This window comes from Macrobrachium rosenbergii, chromosome 8 (genome assembly GCF_040412425.1).
Source record: "Macrobrachium rosenbergii isolate ZJJX-2024 chromosome 8, ASM4041242v1, whole genome shotgun sequence".
Classification (NCBI taxonomy): domain Eukaryota; kingdom Metazoa; phylum Arthropoda; class Malacostraca; order Decapoda; family Palaemonidae; genus Macrobrachium; species Macrobrachium rosenbergii.
The window spans coordinates 72,438,045-72,457,035 of NC_089748.1; the positions used below are offsets into that span (position 1 = coordinate 72,438,045).

The 18,991-nt window shown below is 36.3% G+C and overlaps 1 protein-coding gene across 3 annotated transcripts in view; it reads right to left on the reverse strand.

Annotated features, from left to right (window-relative positions):
• Positions 1-12,061: 12,061 nt before the first annotated feature.
• Plap (phospholipase A2 activator protein) overlaps positions 12,062-18,991 on the reverse strand; it is a 108,356-nt gene continuing 101,426 nt past the window's right edge. For all 3 annotated transcript variants that reach the window (XM_067108011.1, XM_067108012.1, XM_067108013.1), the window contains exon 7: positions 12,062-14,311. In XM_067108011.1, the coding sequence (XP_066964112.1) occupies positions 12,847-14,311 (1,465 nt within the window). In that variant the 3' untranslated portion in view covers positions 12,062-12,846. The remainder of the gene's footprint in view (positions 14,312-18,991) is intronic.

The following is an 18,991-nucleotide window of genomic DNA, read 5'->3' on the forward strand; positions in this document are numbered from 1 at the left end:
CTGTATGGAAATGAAACTGTCCCTTTTTGTAATTTGAAATTGGTTTCCCTATAATCCATTTATCTTACATATGCCTGTGTTCTATCCTGACTGCTCCCACATGAACAAGGATAGTCTTTCAAGGCATGCTCCATTTTGATCCTTGGTATGCTTCAACCAATAACCTCAACTTGAGCCTGTGGCTCTGATAACAGCTGTTCTCTCCTTTGTCAGGTGTATATTTCACAGACAATTGGTTTACCATTGCTGATTACTTGTTCATTTAAGAGCATCGAGTAAGTGACAGTGCAGTGATAACTGTACTTAGCAGGTACTTTCCAGTTAATGAGATTACTTTTTCGATAGCATTTGAAGCTGCTTATAAATAATTACACCAGGATTGCCTTATGAATAGCTGTTCAAGCTGTTTACGAGTAATTAAAATTTTGCCCACCCTGAAAATTTAACTGATGCTCACTGTTTTACTCATTACAGCCTGCTACTCCTGTACACTACACTATAACATGATTCATTTTCAATATTTATGTTACCATTTGGGGGAAGGTTTTCTAGGTCAACTTTTGTTGCTTATGAGTCATAAGCTATGAAAGTTAACCCATGTTTATGAGTGCTTGGTAGCAAGCTCTAACTCACATTGGAATCAAACCTAGAACTCTCAAATGAAAGGCAAGGGTGCTGCTAGGAGACCCACATAGGCCATAGCAGCAAGTTCTGATTCATGCTTACCACATTATTAACTTAACCATTTTTTATTACTGCATTTCAGTAACTGCTGTATTCTTGCTTCTTTGCTTTATTCTGATATTTGTTGTTAACACATAATTAACTTTAATTACGTAGATTTTAGGCTTAATATCTTGGCATTAATGATCTGCTTCATCATCTCCAGGCAGGTTATGTTTTTGTACTGATAAAATGACAATTTTCAAAATTAATTTGTATTTTTCATAGCTAACAAACCTGTGGTCTTAACATTAGGATAAATCTTCTGGCGCCATAAGGAAACCAATAAAAAAAAATCCATAGGAATTGTTTATGCAAGGAATTGGTGGCATCTAGCATCAGTCACAGGGATGAGGGAGGAAGCGGACAGCGACCTATCTCAAGCCCCGTGACGTACTTAGTTTTCTTCCAGCTCAGAATTAACTAAAAGAGGGGTGGCCAGAGGTGGGCAGTAAACGTTAAGACTGCAGGTTTGTTAGCTATGAAAAATACAAATTACTTTTACAATTTGTCATTTGTTCATATGCAGAACAAACCAGGGTCTTAACAATAAGAAAGACTCACTTTTGGTGGGATGTAAAAGAATCTTGAACTGGCTGGAGGTTCAGCACGCCTAGTCACACTTCCTCAATAAGAGAATTCAAAGGAAGGAGACCCAAGGCCCTGACTTGTTAGATAGATGGGTATCTAACAGTCAGAGTACTGGGCTAAAATGCAATGCAGAGATTCATTGCATAAGAGAAAGTTAAAGACCTATATCTGTTCAGATAACAAACTAAGGTAGCCACCTATTCTTAATGAAAGGTATATTTGTGTAGAAAATTAAATACTCTAACAGTAAGGCTACTTTACTCACCTGTATCTAACCAGTTCCAGCGTATGATGGATCAGTCTTCTTACTGCCTGTAGGTAGAGAAGAAAAGGGAAAGGGAAAAGGAAAAAGACCAGCCATCTCAATCATTCTCACTTTCATACCATCATCTTAGTAAGGGCAAGATACAAACTGTCCTGCCAAGGGCACTGGATGAGCTACAGAACTTGAGCAGCCAACACTGGACCCAAGGAAAAAGTGTCCAAGGACCTGTGGGCAAAGTCCCTCGGGTAGAAGGATGTGAAGGTGGTTAGACAAAGTCAAGAACCCATACTCAAAATCCTATGAACAGATAAATTCTTCTTGAATGCCAAGGAGGAGTCTAGTGCTCTAATGTTGTGTGCTCTTGCATGCACAGTATTGGCAGTAGAAATTGATGAGGTGTAGGCATGTCCAATCACTTCACGTAGCCAAAAGGAAATGGTATTCTTGGACACTTCTTTCTTGTTCCAGCCTATGCTAACAAAAAGTCTTTGGCACCCAAGTCTGAGGTGTTGAGTCCTTTTTAGATAACTAAACAGTGCCCTGACAAGACATAATAGTAACTCATCTGGATCATTGTCTACAAAATCCCCATGGGAAGGGATAGAAAAGGAAGCAAATCTGTCATCATGGACCGAGGGGTTTTGAGTCTTAGCAACGAAATCCAGGACAAATTCAAAGGCTACCAATCCCCAGCCCTTGGTATGTTTAACATCTAAAGCCAGACCATGGAGTTCGCCCACTCTCTTTGATGAAGCCAAGACTAGAAGAAAAACCGTCTTGACGGTCAAGTTTCTGTCCAATGACCATCGCAATGGTTTGTGTGGGGCTCAAGTGAGGCTACTTAGCACCAGAGTCAGATCCCAGGTAGGTGGTTTAAGTTCTCTAGGAGAAAAAGACTGTTCAAAACTTTTGGCAGCATAGAGATTTCTCAAGAGGAGGTTGGGTTCAAGTCTTTCAGACGTAGAACTAATCCTAGGCAGCCCTGTAGCCTTTAATGGCAGAAACAGAAAGGTGTTTTTCTGTTAGGAGGAAGACAGAAAATCAGCTATCTATTGAACAGATGTACCGAGTGGAGAGAAACCCTGTCAATGAAACCAGTCACAGCAGATGGCCCATTTTCCCTGGTACAAGGCTGGGGAACATCTGAGGTGGCCAGACATCTCTGTCGCTGCTCTACGAGAAAAACCTCCTGCTCATAGGAGATACTGGATAGTCTCCACCTGTGAAGAGACAGGGACCCTACCAATCTATATCATCTCTCTACACGAGGTTGACAGAGGAGGTTGTGCCATGAGGGGATTTCTCTCAGAACCACTGAAAGCAGAGATAGCAGATCTGGGAACCATTCTGCTTGAAGCCATAAAGGAGCCACTAGGGTCATCCTGAGAAATCATCACTCTGTTCAGGATGTGACAGATCAGATAAAAGGGGGGGGAGGGGGAATGCCTAGGCTTCCATTTGTCCCAAGGATTTTGAAGGGCATCCTCTGCCTCAGCGAAGAAATCTGGAACTACTGAATTTCTCAATCCTTTGGTCTGATGGAAAGACTCTGAGATGAGGCTGTCTGTCAAAACTTGAAGAGATTGTACTTTTCCACAAGTTGCGGTATAGTTTTATGTATTCTTTCTGAATTTACATAAAGTTGAAATGTGCATTATGTAGGATATTATGTTTTGTTGTGTTTGTATTTAGTAATGAAAAGCGTTGTTTTCGCTATTTGGTGTATTTATTTGCAAGTATACGTGTAATAGTGCTTAACTACCAGCATCGGTTGTTTGTCCGGTGGTTTGTCGAATGTTTGATGTTGGCAAAAGAAGAACATGAAGGCAGTCTCATCACAACCTTGGTGCAGTGTGGATCTAATAGGGACTCAAGAAAAGGGAATGCAGTCATAGCTGTTGGTGCCTTCAAATCCACTTATGTATTCCTTTTCATCTAGAAGTTCATTTAGGGAAATTCCTTTAGGAGATATGCATATTAAAATGTAAGAATTTCTTGAGTTGTGCTTTGGATGAGGGTTACAAAGTAGAGATTGTGCTCATGCCAATCTGATTCTAATTCAAGCTAGGAATATCAAATGCACCATTTGAACCAAGAGTAAGTTTATATCGTTTATGCTTTAGATTAATATACACAACGCAATGCAGTGTTTTAAGTGCAATTTGGAATAGCACGAGTGAAGTAACCTGGGTGTCGTAGTATAAGACTTAGGCTACGATTAGGTTAGTACGTTTCAAATCGTTTAGGCTATACGATGCGATAACACTTACGATTTGAAATGCTCTACTTATTCTGAATGAGTCGGAATAAATTGGTGCCGTGACCAGGATTGCACTAATTGTTTGTTATAGCAGTGATGTGTATAGTTAGTTTATAAAATTTTAAGGAATGTTGTGATACTTGGCAATAAAGACAAAGACATGACCAGCTGATGGTGACAGCCATTTTAGAATTAGTCACATGTTAGCCTAGCCTGAAATGGATGAGATACTTAACCCTTTACCGCCGACTGGACGTATTTTACGTCGACAAAAGTTGTCTGTCGGTGCTGGGTGGACGTAAAATATGTCGATTACAAAAAGTTTTTTTAAATATTCACAGAAAAATACTTATAGGCTTCATTTGCAAAAAATTTTAAGTCATGCGCCTTGAGGGATGCTGGGAGTTCACAGATCACGCTGTTGTTTTGTTTACAAGCGTGACCCAGCTGCGCATGCGCGAATTTCTTTCTTATCCCAAAAGAAAGCATCACCTAACTCTGCTGAAAATCTTCTTTCTTATCCCAAAAGAAAGCATCAGCTAACTCTGCTGAAAATCTCAGAAATTCTTTAGTCACTTTGTCGTAATTTTTGCACCATTTTATATTAGCCGTTGCATAACATTTTATATATGAAAATGTGCGCAATTTCATGTAGAATACAAAAACAAATAATTCATGGCTGTAGCTTTTATCAGTTTTGAAATATTTTCATATAAGTCACGATAAGTGCCAAAATTTCAACCTTCGGTCAACTTTGACTCGACCGAAATGGTCGAAAAATGCAATTGTATGCTAAAACTCTTACATTCTAGTAATAATCAATCATTTACCTTCATTTGCAATAAACGAGAAGTCTCTAGCACAATATTTCGATTTATGGTGAATTTTTGAAAAAAACTTTTTCCTTACGTCTGCACTAACTCTGCTGAAAATCTTGTAAGAGCCTGACGCCGTCTCTTCCAAACACGTGTGTTCGTCGTCCATCAGAGTGGACAAGACAACAAGAGCATCTTGTTTTCTTTCTCTAAAGGAACGCAATTTCAACCATACAATATTTCCGCCTGTTTCTCCCTAACCATTGTTGTCTTGATGTATGTACAATCACCACTACTTGCATTGCCATGCAAGCATTCTAATCATGTACTCATAATGTTCCAATGAATCTTCTGTATCAAACTCTGTGTATGTTTCTGTTTGTGAAGACGCCAAACGTCTCACCACTCCGATGGACGACGAACACACACGTGTTTGGAAGAGACGGCGTCAGGCTCTTACAATCTCAGAAATTCTTTAGTCACTTTGTCGTAATTTTTGCACAGTTTTATATTAGCCGTTACATAAAGTTTTATATATGAAAATGTGTGCAATTTCATGCAGAATACAACAAAAAATTAACTCATGGTTGTAACTTTTATCAATTTTGACATATTTTCATATAAATCATGATAAGTGCCAAAATTTCAACCTTCGGTCAACTTTGACTCGACCCAAATTGTCGAAAAATGCAATTGTAAGCTAAAAGTCTTACATTCTAGTAATATTCAATCATTTACCTTCATTTTGCAATAAACAAGAAGCCTCTTGCACAATATTTCGATTTATAGTGAACTTTTGAAAAAAACTTTTTCCTTACGTCCACGCACACTAACTGCTGAAAATCTCAGAAATTCTTTAGTCACTTTGTCGTAATTTTTGCACCGTTTTATGTTAGCCGTTACGTAACATTTTATATATGAAAATGTGCGCAATTTCATTTAGAATACAACAAAAAATAATTCATGGTTGTAGCTTTTATCAGTTTTGAAATATTTTCATATAAATCACGGTAAGTGCTAAAATTTCAACCTTCGGTCAACTTTGACTCAACCTAAATGGTCGAAAAATGCAATTGTAAGCTAAAACTCTTACATTCTAGTGATATTCAATCATTTACCTTCATTTTGCAATAAATGAGAAGTTTCTAGCACAATATTTCGATTTATGGTGAATTTTTTAAAAAAACTTTTTCCTTACCTCCGCCTGTGCTAACTCTGCTGAAAATCTCAGATTTTCTTTAGTCACTTTGTTGTAATTTTTGCACCATTTTATATTAGCCGTTACACAAAGTTTTATATATGAAAATGTGTGCAATTTCATTTAAAATACAACAAAAAATAACTCATGGTTGTAGCTTTATCAGTTTTGAAATATTTTCATATAAATCACGATAAGTGCCGAAATTTCAACCTTCGGTCAACTTTGACTCAACCGAAATGGTAAAAAAATGCAATTGTAAGCCAAAACTCTTACATTCTAGTAATACTCAATCATTTACATTAATTTTGCAACAAACGGGAAGTCTCTAGCACAATATTTCGATTTATGGTGAATTTTTGAAAAAAAAATTTTTTCCGTCCGTGTATTATTTAATTCATGCATCATTTTGTGATAATATTTTCTCTGTGTTGCTTTGATCATTTTACAATTTGTTATATACCAAAATCATCGCAATTTAGTGTACAATACAATGAAAAAAAAATCGCTCATTAGCTTTAACCGTTTTGCTCACAGCACGATTTGTATACATATATGAAATTTTTTTTCGCGCTGTCATATATTCCAATATTTATATATGATAATGATATTTTTTTCATTTCTGATGGTTGCATACTAAACTTCAGGCAATGAGAAAAAAGGAGCCAAAAATGAACTCTTAATCTTAAAAACTAAGCGTGCTGTGACTTTTTCAAAAAACTTTCTTTCTGCTTCGACGCTAACTCCCAAACCCCGCCAGCATATGGCAGACACTTTTGTAAATAGAGGCTCGGCGTTTAAGGGTTAAAGGATCCAAAGGAAGATCTTGAAACTTTATGGAGTTTAGATCATTTAGGTAATGACTGCAGTGAAATAACAGAACAGGAACGTAAAGTATTGGAGAATTTTGAGAGTACTAAAACTTATTCTGAAATTGACAAACAGTATGTTGTGGCACTTCCTTGGAAAGTTAATAAAAGGAAATTAACTCCAACTTTGGGTTGGCTTTGAATAGATTAAAACAACAGTGTGTCAAGTTTCAAAAGGACACTCAGTATCTAGAACACTACCAGAAAATCCTGAAGGATCAAGAGGATATGAGATTCATAGAGAGAGTGGAATATTTTAAAACAGAGGAAGACTGTCATTTCTTGGTACATCATGGTGTTAAAAAGGACAGTGCAACAACCCCTATTAGGATAGTATTTGACTGTTCGGTCAGACAAGGGAAAAGTGGGTTAAGCTTGAACGACTGTTTGTCGACAGGACCACATATAACAGCTGACCTACTCAACGTTCTACTGCAGTTTTGGGACAAAGATATACCTGCAGAATTTGTGGAAGCAACAACTGGACTGGGATGAACAATTCCCAGACCCTTTGCTGAAACAATGGGTTGAGTTATCCGAAGACTTGGAAAAATGTCTTGATATTTCCTTTCCTAGGAATATTAGCCTAGGAAACAGGGACTTCTTACACATATTCTGCAATGCCAGTGAGTTAGCATATGGTTGTGTAGTCTATAGAGTTAAGAACGAAAACTCGTATTTAATGATGGCAAAGGCAAGATTAGTGCCCATTAAAGAATTAACTGTTCCAAAACTGGAGTTGATGGCATTGTTGCTAGCAGCAAGAATGGCCAAATTTATTAAAGAATCCTTTGAGAAAGATGAGTTTGTACAACTGTTCATTTGGTCGGACAGTAAAGTCGTCCTAAGTTGGCTAGTATCAAAAAGTGTTCTCCTTGTATTTGTGATAGAGTACAGGAAACTCTTTAATTCCAGAGGCAGTCTTGTCCCATGTGCCTACAGATGATAATCCCAGTGACTGGTTGACACGTGGGAAAAGGACACAAATGATCTTGGATAGTTCTTTCTGGTGGGAGGGACCCCTTGGTTAAAAAATTCCTCTTGGCCAATAAATAGGTCATGGGTTGATGGATCACTTGTGCAGGGTGGGGAAGAGAACATTTTGGTCAATACTGTAGGGGACATCCTGAATGGTAACACTCACTGGCTGAATTGGGAGAGATTCAGCAAGGTTAAAAAGGTCTATAGAACCACAGCATGGATCCTACGATTTGTGAATAATTGTAGAAGTTCAACCAATATGAAGAGGCATGGTGAACTGACCTTGGAAGAACTCCAAGAGGCAAAGAATAAGACTATTGCCATCATACAAAGGGAATTTTTCCAAGAGAAATACGAGAGTTTGATGAAGGGGGTAAGAAAACCACTCTATCTAAAAGAGAAAAATCTTTGGCAGAAGCAAACATCCACATCAGAGAACAGTATTCTAATAAAGGAAGGACAAATTACCTAAATCAGGTCACAACTGAGAGTAAAGGCAGCTTCATTTCTCTTAAATGGAGACTTTACTACACCCACAAGTGTTGCATCATTGGCATATTGAACAATCTTGTTTTCCTGGCCAACCACCAAATCACTTTTATGTTAGAAATGACAGCGAACCAAGAATGCTACCCTGTGGAACTCCAGACACAACAGGTCTTGATTTGCTAAAGATTCCATCAACAAAAACTCGCTGCTGCCTGTCCGTAAAGAAATCCTCAGCTAATCCTAAAACATGTCCACCCACCCCAAGATTCTAATGTTTAAAAATAAGTGCTTATGGTTTACTAAATCAAAAGTAGCACTAAAATCTATCTGAGTTACTCTACACTCAAAACCCTTATCAAGGTGCTCTTGCAAATGGCAAGTCAAATCTAAAAGAGCATCACAGGTCCCTAACTGTTTCCTATATGCATTTTGATAATTACCTATAATCCTTTGGATTCCACATACTTGTTTAGTGGCTGAAAAATAAGTTTTTCTGTAACTTTAGAGAGCACGGGGAGAATAGAAATTGGCCGGTAGTTCTTAAGTCTTTTCCCACTCTTGGGAACAGACACTGTATTATTAAGCTTACACTCATTAGCAAAGATACAGCACTATGTTGACAAAAATCTACAGAATCTACTAATCCAGGGAGACAACATACTAGAAACCTTTTTAAAAAACAAAGGAAAGAAACCATTAGTATCTACTTCACCCAGCAATCAAAATTGTTAATCATTTTCTTGACATCCCTCTTGTGAAATACATATTTTATGAGAATATGTTCAGGATGACGAGTATCAAGGAGACAGAAATCCTCAGCTGGCTGCTTAGCTTCAAAAGCTCAATGAAGCAGTTCACCCTTTTCCTTAGGGCCAGTAACCAATCTGCTATCACCTCTTAATAGTAGCAGAATGGAAGACAAGACTAACCCAAAGATAGAAGATGCCAATTTGGTCCACCACAGATGGGCTGAGCAATCTTTAAGCGTCTTCTTTAAGAAATTGTAATTTCTCCCAGCTATATTATAAATTCTATTCAAATACGCAGACTCAACAAAAATAGTGTAATTTTCATGTGAACAATTTTGTCTTCATGTGTTGAATTTAGTCCGTTTGTCGTGGTAAGCTCATCTACATGTATCATCAAACCATGGTTGGTAATTTGTCCTAATCTTGATGACCTTTTTAGGAGCATACCTTACTAAAATAGCTATCAGCAGTCCATCCAACTTCCTCTTGGGGTTTAGATCAGATATAGCATCTGAAATAGTAAGTACTTGACAAGATTCAATAATGCAATGCCAATTGGCTCTAGATTTCAGCCAGACTGTTTTTCCAATGGTAGCATTAGAAATCTCAATGGCAAAATGGTCACAAGTTCCTGTGTACTCACAGACCTTGGACTTAATGATAGCTGGAACATCTGTGAATATGAGGTCTAATCTACTACCAGAAATATGCAATTAGCTGGACAAAATTGAAAGATACACAGAACTCAAGAACAGACCAGCCACGCTGATCTGAGGAATTTGAATTAAGCCACTTGCTGTGCTCTGCACTGCAGTCTCCACAAGTAAAAAAAAAAGCTTTTGAATCCTGTGACTGAGTCATACTAACCCTCCCCAAGAGGCAGTCATATATAGAATTGTCAATATTTAGATTATGGTAAGGAGCAAATATATAAACATTGTAGAACTTACTAAAAATATTAAAACAGATTTTCTGATGATAAATAGGTCATCCAGACCTAGTGTATACAGCCATACCTTGTGCATGTGGAATTTTACAACGATAAATTGTCAGAGCTATCAAACCTTGGAATTAAAAATTCAACATTTGACTGCTACTGCTTACAAGTGTCTCATATAAAAACATCACATCAAAGTTACAGGCACAACTCTGGAGATCAAGAAAATTTGATCTTAAGCCTTGAATATTTGAGTAAAGTACTCTGTAATTTTTCTCATAGTAATGAGTAGTAGGCCTAAGGTTAGGTTCAATGTCAACAGAAATAATTAAAATTAACATAAAACTAGATATAAATCTAATATCATTGCAAAAATCAACAGAGCAATAAACAATAAAATCAACAACAACAGTATTTATGTTATTTACATTAATCTCATTAAAAGGATGTGCAGAGCTGACCATGTACCACTGAAAAAGTGCTAGAAACAACTTGTCAACAAGGTGGAGCTGGGACATCTTACAAGACAAAAAAGAAACCTGCAGGGGAAGGGGAGCCAGTATAAATTACAAAAAGTTGAGCACGAAAAGATTAAATAAAGAAGAAAGTGCTTTTCTGATAATCCACCAGGCAACTTTGGCTTTCTCATCAGCCTCTCTTACACACTCTTTAGAAAAAAACAGGCATGTATACATGTGAGAAAAAATACCCGATTATACCCCAAGCAAGGAAAAACCATCAATTAGCCCCTACTGAAAATTTGTAATCCAGTGATTACACTACTTAGAAGACACTGAAAGAAAGTTATAACCAGAATGTAACAATGCTGAGCAGATACCCAAAAACAACAGTGATACATTGCGAAGTGAAAATGGTAATGAACCTCACAAACTATGATGACACTAAAAAAAAAAAAAGCTATACTCAAGTATATTAAGCTAACTTTACACCCAACACTGGAAGGGATGTAATCTACAAAATAACAAGAATAAATCATAAATCACTAAGAGGATGGAGAAAATACTTGCTCTTAATGGTCTATAATGAAAACCAGTGGTTGTTCAAAAGAAAAAGGATGCAATTACAGAAATTGGGAGCTTCAGCAACAAGATACTGCAATTTCCAGCCTCTGTAAGTTAAAATATGTAGATGAAAAGTATATAATTATTATTAATAATTATAATAGTAATTATTTTTAATAATTATAAAAGTAGTAATAGTCATATCTGGGAGCGAGCAGTAAATGTGTATACTGCACTACAAAGCACACGGGGAGCAACAACTATCAGGGGCTGTGTGTGTGTCCTGGATGCGTACCTGACCAGGTATAAGCATTATTTTTCTTGGGTATGTCTGAGGACCATTAACTACACAAAACAAGCAACAGTAAATTGATAGTAGCGTTTAAACTAATACTATGAAGAAATACCAAAGAAGTGCCACCTTACCTTGTTGGAGTCATGGAAATTTCATTATCATCCCATATGACAAAACCTTACAATGTACAGAATGTTCCAATAAAAAAAGTGGAACACATTTTATGTGACTGTCTTAATTTCTGTCAGCCATGAATAACAATTCTTGGGGATAAACCTTTAATGCAAATTTGTCAATCTTCAGCACTTTTTGTTCATTCAAACTTTGTAAATGTCTTTACTGATGGCACTATAATGATTGGCTTCCAAGCACGAAAAAAGTTTTCTCCCATAGTGGGGTCAGTAAAGCTATGTGCTTTCAATTTGGAAGAAGTTTAAATTTTCCTTACTTGCTGGAGTTTAGTTCTCTCATATAATTGTCATTTGTAGCATTATATGATTTACATGAAAAAAAGTTTAATTTGGACATACTAGGACACTGGCATAATTTCATAATACATGTTTGTATAGAAAATATGCCTTTATATTTAACTGCCACCTTTTGTCAGGAAACTGAAACATATTGACTTTCTCTCCTGTCTTTTAATCTATTAGTATATATCATTTTGATAAAAAATAAGATTTCCCATACATTTTGACTAGAAATGTCATGCAGGAATAGTGTAATAAAAGTGTCAATTTTGCCTTTAAAATCTTTACTATGACTGCATGATGGGTTTGTGATCTGGAATTTTTGGCATAGTAAGATACCTAAATATAGTGTATAAAGTGTTTCCTGAGGAAAATAATAACTTCTTTACTATACAAATGGTGTTTGTAATTTTATTATATAATTTTATCTACAGATATCACCATAGAGTTTTATCTGGGAAAACCATGTAATAACTGCTTACTTTGCTTTTATGCTATAAAAAAAAAGCAATAAAAGCAGGCACAATAATGTGCTGAATAGTAAAGGTGACCTTGTCAAGGCCGTAAGCCACTACCTGGTCCTAGGTCCAGGTCCGCAATTATTACTAAAAATTTATCAACCTTGCTCTTTTCTCTTGTTGATGTTCACTCTATTGTTTCTTAATAAATGACTACTTCGTGTTGTTTTATTCTTCACATGCTTGATATTACTTATCATCAACTATTATTCTTCTAAATTCTTCCCCCTGCTTAATGTTACTCATCTTCAACTATCATTCAATCAAATATTTTGTTCAGCATTTCAAAGAAAGTATATGATACATTAATGCCATACAGAACACTGAAGAACCATTTTATGCATTCAATGCAAAATACTGCATAACCATGCACTGTATAAAATACACTTCATACATTTTTAACCAGTTTACTTCAATTAATTAGCCAAAAACTGATGTACTTTACAAAACTTTCAATAAGAAACTTCATATACAATAGTTTATCACAGTAAATGATATACATTATAAATATTTTGCAGGAAAATGCACAACTGTATTATGTTTTATATGAAAGGAAAAAGAAAATCTGTTAAAACTGTATTTACTGTTCTATGTCAGTGCCAAATATTGATATACATTGCTAAGAATATGATTTCCTAACAACAAACTATTTGACATACATATGCTAAAGTAACTTCAGTAAATGTCCAGCACACTCACCAACTTTAGATGGCGATGTAATAGACGCAAGTGTATTAACAACCGGTTTGATATCAAGGTTTTCTGCTAGAGACTGACACTCTGGATTATGTGAAAGCAGTGTTCCAAGTGCAACAAGAGAACGAAACTGGGCTTCAGGATCTTTTGCACACATTGCTATTGTAGCAGCACCACTAAGAACCTGGCACTGGCTTTCTAGATTCCCTGATCTTTTTAGAATTACACTGTAATTAAGAAGAACAGTGGCAGCAGCTATTTCCATATTTTTATTAGGATATGGTGAGACTTCAACTGTTGCTGAAACTATCTGTTCTCTGGCCATAGATAGAATACCCCATCCTGGTTCATGACATGCCATATTAGCAAAACATCTGAGAGCTAATAGCTGGGTATTTACATGAGATGGAGGACGTACAAAACTTACCAGAAGATTTGCCAAGGCAGCACCTTTATCTTTAGTCAACCAAGAATTCTGCAAAGTTTCGGACTGTAAGGCTAGTCGTAAAACATCTAGAGCTGGCCATACATACTCAGCTGGCCACTGGAGAGCAGTTTCAAGAGGGGCTATTTTGTGAGGGTCAATATTTCCATCACCAGACACAGTACTAACTAAATTTTCAAGAACTGTATCTGTCAGCTGGCCTTCAGGAGGCACCATAGCATTTGAAGCAATTAATTTTGTTAAAATTCCAGCTGTATTACATGACTCAAATTTCAGGGGTAATAACTGAGGGAAAAAATGAGAGTCGACATTCAAGGATGCTGCTGCTGTACTACCTGTAGAGTAACTACTTGATCCAGTAAATGGATCTGTGCCTCCAAAACTTGCTGAATGCAATCTACCACCTGTTAAAGAATCAGACCCCCCTGGAGTATACCGCGACCCACCAGTAAAAGGATCACTATAATGATTCTGTCCTTCTACTCCTAAAGTTATTCCTTTTGTATTGTTGATGATGAATGTTGCTACCTGGTCTAAGAATTCTTGAGGCAATTCATGTCTGTGAATAAAACGCTGAGCAGCATAGTAGGGGTCTTCCCTTACATTAAAAGGAAGTTTAAGTCGGGTTCCTTCATCAATTTCTACATCAAATACATAATCATACTCTTTACCTTCATATAAGACCTTCCCTGATGTTTCCTGAGATCCTCCTGTACCACCCACCACTTCTCCAACTGGCATCCACTGTTGGTTTGCCACAGACCATGAGTAGCAGTTTACTTTGTCACCTTCACGGACCATCATGGTATGCCCATCACGTTTCCCAGGAGCAAGTAAAGCTTCTTTACCAGGAAGTTCCGATTTTTTTATGCCCCCCACTTCCCCAACTGCCATCGTAGACTTGGCAACACTTTCTTCATATTCCTTTTGATCTCCTTCATCTCCTTGTCGGTCCTTCACAGAAGAGAATATTCTACACATGCCATCACTAGAAAAAATGGATTTATTTTATACATTTTTACAAAAATACAAAGATTTAAAATAATTTTCATATTCCTTAGATACAAACCTCTGATTCTGTTCATGCTATACTGCCCTAAGTGATGCAAGGTTAAAACTAAGAATAGCCACCAGTTGAAGAATAAAATCTTGATTTTTCTTAGCTGGTGAGTAACCCTCATGAGCAGTGGCTACTGTCTCCTAGGCCACAACTGTCATTAGATATTTTAGAGATCATGAAAAACTTCCTGCAAAATGTGCATTTCACAATTAAAAATACTGCAAATTCTGGATAAAACAAACCTGAAGTGTTTTAAATGGATAAACTTTCAGAAGCTGGTTCAGTCACTGTGGCTTGGTAACAAAGTGATCAAAGGTAGTAGGTAGGTGAATTACCTGTTTGTAACCCATCACTTATACTTTCAGCAACAGGAACAAGTGCAGTGACAGTTCAAGGTAAGATCATGATAAAAACTTCAGGTTTCTATACCTAAGGAATATTCAAATTATCCTGAATTTTCAATTTGTTCATACAAGGATAACACCTTGAACTTTAATGTGGAGGTTAACTTCTCAGGTAGAGGTTCTGTCTTATATGATACTGTTTCAAAGAATTGGAACATCCCAAAAAGTCGACGCCTGCTTCCCGATCAAGAGTATAAGCAGGGAAAGGCTAAGTCCTGTAACCTCCTATACAGACTGGCATCAGATGCAAGGGTCTAATAGGGCCCTGTGCCAGAGTCTGATTCACCATGTCAAATCATGATGAATGATAGACCTCTACACCTAGCCCTATTGTTATAAAAATGGGCAGAAAGACAAGTGCTTGGTTGTGTAACTCACCTGCATCCACCAGACCTAAACAAACATGGACTGGGTTGATAAAACGTAAGAAAGGTACAAAGGAGAGGAAAGCATTTCTTTGCCAACCTAATCCCAACTATGAACCATGTGTGATATGAGTAGAAAAACTATATCACCAGTTTGAGCACCACCACATGGTCAAAGGAAGAAAAAAACCAGGGGCCTCTAGGTGTTCACTTGTAGAAATGAGGGAGGAATCCATTACAAGTTCTTAACTTTAAAACATAACTGAAGTCCTGGAATAGGGAAAAGTGCAACACTGAACCTTCTGAACCAAAAACAAGCAGGCTACAGGTCACTTTCCGTGCTAAGAGGCCTGAAAAATTACTTGAATGTCACAGGGTCATAAAAGGAGGTGCCAAGTTTGCCTTCCATATGACCAGCACCTAAGAAAGAAAGTGGTAGGACTGTAAACCCAAAGGGCACCAGAGGAGTAGTGGCAAGAACAAAATCCAATTGGTCTAAGACCAATTCTCTGGGAAGAACACCAGAGTGGAAAACTAAGGCACTATATTCGTTGGAAGCTTGAATTTCAAGTTAATGACCCCTGTGGCCTTGTTCCATATGAACAAGTTTCATCTTCTGAGTAATAATAATAATAATGCTCAAGCAGGAATGTATGGAAGAGAAAAAGCCTACAGTGGAATTGGGCTCGCATACACACACAAGGGCTCCTCATCATAAAATCTCTGCCATGCAGGATGACTCAGAACATTCCCAATCCCCAAAGGAGGGAAGAAAAGAGAAAGTTTCCCCTTCCCAAGGAATCCTAAAAGCCATAAACAATCAATGATGCCACATCTCCTTAGCCCAACAACAGATACAAGGACTGAAATTGAGTGAAAAAGGACAGTAAGAGCATAAGCATCTTACTCCCAAGAGTAATGGGAAACAAGAATAAATCTGAGAATCTAGAACAATAATGAAACCTCCACAGTGGAACATATGGTGCACTCAAAAGTGGACTCCAGGTGCCTAGGAGCACTGGTTGCCTCACTAAGGCCAAAATGCTGTTGAATTAGCCCTGTGACCTCTCAGAGTATTCAAAATTTCTAATACTCATAATGGTGATTATAAAACAGGAGTCTTTTTAGATATCGTTATTAAAACTAATAATAATAAATAATAAAATTTTTAACTAAAGTTCATGATAAAAGAATAATTCTAATTTTGGAAAATAAGTAGTTCCAAACTTACTTTTACTGTGCACACAATCATCACTAACACATACATCATAAACTGCTTTCAAGTTTTTTTTTAATTATAAAAAGCACAAAAAAGTAAACAAAAGTGAATGTAAATTCAGTGATGGACAACAAATGTACAAGAGGTATATGTACACATACACACTTCTTGTATAGTCGTTCTGGAAAGTTCTGGCACACTTTTCAGTGAATTTCATTCACCAAAAGATATTTTTTTTTAAATCACACAGAAACCAAAGTTTATAATCAGAATAAGATTAATATGCATGTACAAAGAATAATAAATAAAATTGGCAGAAAGACCATGTGAATTAACAATAATTTAATAAAAAATTTTGAAACTCAAAACAATTGTTCTGTGAAATTAGAGAATTGAAGTACAGTGCACGTTAATCTTCAAAATCTCAGTAAGTGTTACATCAAATATTTATGTTTAAGACTCAAAGAATTTAATGTTGATATCTAGAGATATTCATTCCAATCTAAAAAAAAAATGAATATTTCCTTCATATTTGAGTGACATTGTTCATCACGACATCACTCATCATGTGGGCAGGAAAACAAACTATTTAAGATAAATCAGTAGGCTGTCAACTTTATCAAGATGGGCTTCACTGTCAGCATTCCAGGGAAACATGGCAAGCTTTAGTCACATTACATGAAGAAAGTGTTATGTGGGAAAAGCTGAATAAAAAAACTAATATGTAGAATTTAAAAAGGGTGTGACTAACAGTCCAAATAAAAAGGTGTCACTCAAGATGAATTTTAGCTTTTTTTTTTTATCCTAAGTCTGTTATAACAATCACAACACTTCATTTTATGATGTTCCATTCATAAGGATGGAGACTTTATTGTCATAATGTCTACCATAAGAATTGGGCATTTATATCATTATAGGTCTATTATAAAGATTAAACCTTAATAATTCTCTTTACAGGCCTATTATAAAAATGACAGTGTCATTACAGGACTATAATAAGGATTTGATCTTTATATCACTATAGACCTATCATATGAATTGGATATTTGTATCAGTATTATAATAAAGATTTTATCTTTATATCACTATAGACCTATCATATGAATTGGATATTTGTATCAGTATAGGTCTACTTTATGAATCAAGGCTTTACTCATTATAGAGCCATTTATGTTCGGTATATATTTTAGAGATACTGTACTTTGTTTTACTCTAGTATGTCTTTCCCTTGATAATGATCCATCTACAGTATACTTCACACCGATGTTAAATGTAAATTATATGAATACTCTTGCACATACAAAGACAGGGGAGTAGCCCTAGGATCTATGCTCATTCATTATAATTTTCATCATCTTTTACGACTGTTTTATCACTTTCAGCTATTGCCCTGAAAACATCCAACCAATCAAACTTATTTACACTTAATTCTCTATATGAAATATATAGGTCTGGTCTATGTGACAAATGTATACTGTAGATTGTAAATATACTGTTGAGTGCAGATAAATATAATTATAACTGCCTATTTTCATAGTTCAAAACATCAAGAAACCCTCTAAAAATGCTTATACCTTAATATTTTAATAGTTTTATCACAAAAAGTGCATTTTGTCAAGAAATGGTATAAAAATACAGTACTTTGTAAATATTTCTCTATGAAACATACCACAAATAGTCATATTTTCTTCAAATAATGTGTTTACAGTGTGTGTGTGTGTGTGTGTGTATATGTATATATATATATATATATATATATATATATATATATATATATATATATATATATATATATATGTTGTCGGACCCCGTTTCTTTCCTTCAAAAGGGCCCAACTCTAAGGTAGCACAACTGGGGTGGTGGTGTGGAAGTTATTTGTAGCAGGAACAAGTAGATCTTTAAAGACAGTTATTAAATTATAAATTACTAAGGTTAAAGGGAAAATTATTAATTGTTCCCATTTCTTCTTTATTTGCACTTCTTGTCTTACAGTTCCACTTATAGTTTCTTAACTGTTTCTTAATGGTTCGAGACTTTAAAATAATGGTTTCGAGAGACTAAATGAATTAGATTAAGGGGACTATTGTTTTTGAGAGGCTAACCTTCACTAACACACTTCTTCTCTTTCTGTCCTTCGGTTTCTTTTCTGCTTCCCCTCACTTCGGAATAGTTCTCCCTCTCTATCTTCCCACTCTGCTTAGACTCTGCTCTTTTCCCCCTTTTAACTATCCTCTTTTTGCTGTCTGCCTGTCCTTATATCTCCCATTTCCTTTGTGTCAACTATGACATCATATTCTGGGCAGGTACTGCTTTCCTGAGGCACCTCCTCCACTTGCTTCATTCCAACTTTTGGAGGTGTGTTTTAAGGAATTCCTGTTGATTGTTGGGTATTTGCTCCTTGTAGGATGTCTCTAGGTCTCTGGCACTGATGGCATTTGATTGGCCAAAACATCTAGGCTTGACATGTGGGCGTGACTTATTTCCTTAGGTTCTCTTTGAAGTCAAGGGGTGGTGTTTTCACACCTACTAACCATAATTTTCCTTCAAAGACCCCGTGGATTTCGAAGGTACGGCCAGAAGCAATTTCTCTTAGCGCCTCATTAGTGCTGCTGAGTTCTTG